At 25.4% G+C, this 6,000-nt stretch overlaps 1 protein-coding gene across 2 annotated transcripts; it reads right to left on the bottom strand.

Annotated features, from left to right (window-relative positions):
• Positions 1-4,129: 4,129 nt before the first annotated feature.
• Positions 4,130-5,992, bottom strand: LOC133816928 (UPF0481 protein At3g47200-like). 2 transcript variants are annotated; one of them, XM_062249274.1, is made up of 2 exons: positions 5,886-5,992; positions 4,130-5,727 (listed from the first exon to the last, which is right to left on the bottom strand). In XM_062249274.1, exon 2 carries the CDS (start codon positions 5,723-5,725, stop codon positions 4,367-4,369), a length of 1,359 nt encoding a protein of 452 aa, XP_062105258.1. In that variant the 5' UTR covers positions 5,726-5,727; positions 5,886-5,992; the 3' UTR covers positions 4,130-4,366. The 2 variants fall into 2 exon arrangements, with proteins under 2 accessions (XP_062105258.1, XP_062105257.1); XM_062249273.1 differs by having other exon boundaries at positions 4,130-5,733; positions 5,886-5,990.
• Between the last annotated feature and the right edge of the window lie 8 nt (positions 5,993-6,000).

The raw sequence follows: 6,000 nt of genomic DNA, 5'->3' as shown, positions 1-6,000 counted from the left end.
AAAAAAAAAGTGTTCAGAAGTTTTAACATTGTATTAAATGCATTTTGAAGAACATTTTACAAGGAATTATTATACAAAATTACTAAAAAAAAAGCTATTTTACACAATGCAAATGACCACAAATGAATTGTTATATGTGAGATCTTTCGTAAATAACTGTGAGAGTGATCGATAATAAATAATTAATAATTTATTAAATACTAGTTATCTATTATTTTAAAGCAATTAATGAGTTTTGGAATGAAATTTGCCTCTTATTTTATGTCAGGAATTAGAATATTGTTATAGTATATTATCTGGTCCAACATAATATAATTTAGAGTAAATTATGGTTAAAATACTTAATATTTTTAAAATATTGTACTTTTATACCCAATGTGTTAAATATATACTCAAATATCTTCAAAATATTGCACTTTCATACCCTATCTTTTTTTCGGTGATAAATATACTCAATATCTTCAAAATGTTGCATTTTTATACTCAATTTTTTTTGCAGTAAATATACTCAATGTTTTTAAAATATTGTACATTTATAATAAAAAAAAATCATTTAATATTTTAAAATTAATCAAAATAATTAAAACTTACATTTTTCCTACACTTTTTTAAAAAAACTTATATTTTAAATTCATGGAAAAATATTTTTTAATTATTTTAAATCATTTTAAAAAATTTAATAAAACATTTATTAATTTTTAATTTAAAATATATATTTTGAGGAATATTAAAAAAGAGAAAATAATTAAAAAATTAAAAAATAATTAAAAACATATATTTTTCCTTAACTTATTTCTCAAAACAATAAAAAAAAAATATAGGTATAAAAGTGCAACATTTTAAAAACATTGAGTATTTACCGCAAAAAAGATGTTTGGGTATAAAAATGTAACATTTTGAAGACATTGAGTATATTTACTGCCAAAAAAATATTAGAGGTATAAAATTGCAATATTTTGAAAATATTTGATATTTTAGCCACAATTTACTCTATAATTTATAGATATCATAACGATTTGTAGTGTAATTAAAATATCCAATTTACATATTTTAATTTTAGTTTAAAAAAGTAGAATTATACTAATCATCCTATGTGTGTTGCCACTTTAGGCATCTCCAACCCATCTTTATTTTTTACTCTACCTTTTACATTATTTTTACACTATTCGTGGTCTATCTTTATTTTCATCTCCAATATATTTAAATTCAAACAATTATTTAGAATTTGCAACTTAATATTGATTAATTAATTATATATTTTATTAATTAAATAATAGTAATAATAATATAAATAAATATGATATTTAAAAGACAACACACATTACGAACATATATGTTCATCTTTTCATTACAAAAATGATTTTTCTACTTTATATTAGTGGTTTTATTTTACTTAAAATGTATTTAAAAAGAATATTTGCAATGTATTTTAATTTCTTATTATGAAATTAATGTTTAATAGTTATTTTTGAGTATTTCTTTTATTTAATTTGATCAATAATTAATTTTAATTTATTATATATAAATAAATATTTAGAACAATATCATATATATATATATATATAATATATAATAATTCTAATTTAATTATAAAACTAACTTTTATATATATAATATTATTTTATTTTATTGTTAAAAAATAAATAGAGAAAAATGTGTATAAAGGCTCTATATATTATATAGTTTTAAAGGCTCCTTTTGGAGATGACCTTAGAAATTAACATATTGCTAACATTATATCGTAATCAAAATGATGTCATCTTTTTTTGTCGAAAATGAAGAAAAATGACATTTATCTTAATTATATAAATATATAGCTATCATTAATGTGTACCAAACATTAGTCTTATTAGTCATATTATTTATTAAATAATTAAATTCATTATTTTATGTATAGAACTCACTTTCCACACTTGGAAAATTGCAATGACTTTATTTGCAGAGTACATATCAACTTTATGTAAAGTAGTTTTGAATTTTCAATCCACTATTACAACTTATACCACACCACTACAAACTTTTAATGAGTTTTTCTTTTGCAGATATTTATCCAAATGTGGTGATACTCTTTTTAATAGTACTAGACTAGCTAGCTGGCATGCACAAAATTATTTATGAAAATTATATCAGAATTTATTATAATATTCATGAATGATCTTATCTCATCCACATATCTATGAAGAGAAATCACATCTTCTCATACTTTTTCAAAAATGTTCAAAAATGTAACCCCAAAATAAAAAAGTAGGATATATATATGCATTAATTATATACGACAATATTAATCCATCGATCTTTTGTCCCGCATGCTAGTCACTGCATATATATATATATAAATATATTTTTAAGAGTTTATATATTTTTTAGAATATATGTTTTACTTTATTATTTGTTTAGATCCTGTATTTTGATGAATTATTTTTTGAATTTTATGTTTTGTAAAATAGTTTAAATAGGCCCCTAAATCTAATTTTGAATAATAAAAAATTGAATATAACAACACAGTTTTTAGGTAAAATGACTGTATTTTTATTTTGAGTTGTTAGTTTAATAAATTATTTGTGATTTTAGTTCAAAAAATTTTGATCAAAATCAAGTTTAAGGTCTATTTGAATTATTTTAAAAAATATAAGGTCTAAAAAATACTTTTTTAAAATATAGAGTCCAAACAGATAATAAATCAAAACACATGGTCTAAAAAAACATAAACCCGATTTGTAAAGCGGGCTCGGAGAACTATCATAGTTATAGTTTTTTTTTTTTGACAAGTATCATAGTTATTTATTGTTTGGTGAAATGAAATATGTTGAATTGATATATATATATATATATACATATATTATTGGTTTTTTCTTTTAAGAAAAAGCAATGCATTTATTAGATCTCTTGATTATAAATGCATGTAGGTATAGCAAACTAGAATCACAACGTATTTTCCTACAAAATTTAAACTATACGTATTAAAGTTAATTATTTTATTCCTTGACTTTATCAAAATATATATAATATGATTATTTTATTCTTGCTCATACACTTTATAAATATATTGAACAGGAGAAAAATACTCTTTTTTTAAGGAAAAAATAATCATATAAAAAAATTGGAAAAATTATTAATTTTAGTAAGTGTAGTATAAAACAATTAATTATTATTCATTTTTCAAATAGATAATTAAATTTATTTTTTACCTTAAAAATAAAAATATTAAATGATATATTCTCTATTTGCCGTTAAAGTTGAAAAAATTCAAATAGAATTTCGTTTCCAATGAGATTTCAGGAAACAGATCATTATTTATGATTAGTTGTACGTACTTTATTATAAATAATAATAATAATAATAATACTTAGGAAAAAAAATACCAATAAAATTACAAAAGCATACATATTTAGACAATAATATCACACACTAGTATCTTCTCTTGTCGTATATGTTAATATGCATATGAATCGTCTCCATGCAAAAACATGAATGTTGTCGTTTTAGAGACAAAATCCATTCAAACGACACTCTCTCAATAGTCTATGCATGTATATCCTTTGATGTAATAATCTTATGTATTTGTGTACATAAAATTATTACATAATTATATATATGGGTTCCATTTTTGTCCCTTTAGGGAGGGATCTTGTTCATTCTACAGTCATTTGATTAGATTCATCGAATAATTATTAATTATTGAAGGTATAAAATGAAATTTAAAGATCATTAAATCTAAAATTAAACTTACAGCATATATAGCGAGATATCATTCTCTAAAGAGTTATTTTAATTTGAAACAAATTTTGAAATATACTTTTTATTTTTAATTTCATTTTTTTTTAAATTATGAGCTGGACAAATAATATTATGACACGTGTTACTACTTAACGGGCCTAACAAATGTGTACCAACGGAGACTAACGAAACTAGACGGTATATTTTCCTACCAAAAATAAAAATTGGATACTAAATCACAAATTTTTAAAAAAATTGAGTATTTTTGCCGTCAATATCTCTATATATATAATTAATATATAATGTATAGCATATTTATATATTATTTATAAAAATTTATTGTATATTTACTGATATAATCTAACATTTAAGACATGTCATCGAAAAGATGTACACCTACATTTAAGAGAAATTAATGCTAAATTGCACACTAAGGTGCTCAAGACCTATCTTTATTGGTGTAAAAAAATATGTGACACCTGCTACTAAATTAAATTACAACAGTGACAATATTACAAATATTTGAGAAATTAAAAGCTTTTACCAAATTCACCAAGAAGAGATATTACACCACCAAACACTTATAGGTCATATATAGTTTTTATTCCATACAAACATGTCTTTATTAGAAAATATATGTATATATATCTCATAGGTGTCTAAGGTAGACATTTCTAATGGTTGCAGTAACAGTAAAAACAAGAACAAACAGTCCAACAACAGTAGAACTCCCAGTCCAAAGATCCTTAAAGTAAACCTTCTTAAGTGTTGATCTTGTAACATTCCAACGATTCTCATAAAACTTGTTCAGATCATTATAAAAACGAGCATAGAAAGTCTTCTCCCTCGGAATCTGATTACACAGACCATTGAACAACCTAGCAGCCTCCTTGTTACTGCCAAGCATGTTAGTAATGATCTTCCTCTCGACCAAAAAATCAACATCTTCACTGGTGTTGATGAGCTGATCCATCAAGGCAACATATCCACAGATGTAATCCTCTTTCGGATAAAGACACTGCTCCAAAGCCATAACATTTCTCAGCAAACATTCTGTGTCGTTTTCAAGCTTCAACTCAGGTAGTTTCAGCTTCATACCTTTACTAGCTGGTATGAACTTCAACACCGGCTTCTTCGAAATCTTCACATCTGCTAAGCTTGTTCCTTTGCTCGCTCGCTTGAATGTGACTCCGGCCTTGTCGAGCTTTGTGGCAGAGTAGAGGTATTTTCTGTCTGCTATGTCCTTCTGTTGTGGATTTCTACGCTTTATGAACTCCCTTGGAAGCCAAAACTCTCTGAGCAAGTTGGTGAAGTGCTTGATCTCTTTGATCTCAGCAAACTTTTCCCAGTCAGATTCTTTCACTATGTGATCTTTGAAGAAAGAACAAGTGAGTTTCAGAAACGGGTTCATGTGGTTACTAGCTTGAGTGATTGGAACATTGACAGAAGGGAGGTGTGGAGCAGTAATGGTGTACAGCTGTCTGAGAACGAAAAAGGGTATTTGATTCTCTAACATGATCAAATCAAGCTTAATAGCTTTCTTCAACCATGGTGTGGATAAGATATAATCATCGTCAGACTCTTTCTTGGAATCGTTCCTCTGAAAAAGCTCGACAATGAAACAAGCATCTCTCATAATAATTTTCTCGAACGCTTGGTCTTCATCATCAAATCCGTTGTTGCTCAACCCTGCATATCTACCGTGAATTTCTTTATAGGAATCTCTAATGAACTCCTCCATCTGGTTTGAGACTGACCCATCTTTGGGAAGACGCTGAAGAAGCTTTTGGTGGTACTTTTCTTTGAGAACCTCCATAGCTTTGAGCTCTTCTCGGCCATGGTGGAATGGACCTATTGAAATCAGCTGAGGAGTGTAAGCAGATTCTTTGACTTTCCTCAACTTTCTGGGAATTCTATGAATCCAACACTTTGACCATTGGTTTGACTCCAAATCTGTTGGAATATCTATAATCACTGACTTGTTGTGATCAATACTATCTTCATCCATATCTGCAACTTAATTACAAACAAAAACATTATATAACAACAATAATATATATATATACACATATATATAAGCAATGATAATATTTCTCTACATGAAAAATTAAACATATACAAATATATATATATATATATATATATAGAAAGAGAACTGAGAGACTTACATTTTGGCAGAGAGAAAGTAAAGTGTTGATCTCAGTTTTTGTGATGTGAATATATATACAACTTTTCTTATATCTCTTTATATAACCAACAAACAGTTTAACCTGTTATTTTCGA

This window comes from Humulus lupulus, chromosome 2 (genome assembly GCF_963169125.1).
Source record: "Humulus lupulus chromosome 2, drHumLupu1.1, whole genome shotgun sequence".
Taxonomy (NCBI): Eukaryota; Viridiplantae; Streptophyta; class Magnoliopsida; order Rosales; family Cannabaceae; genus Humulus; species Humulus lupulus.
This window is presented reverse-complemented; position numbering and strand designations above follow the sequence as displayed.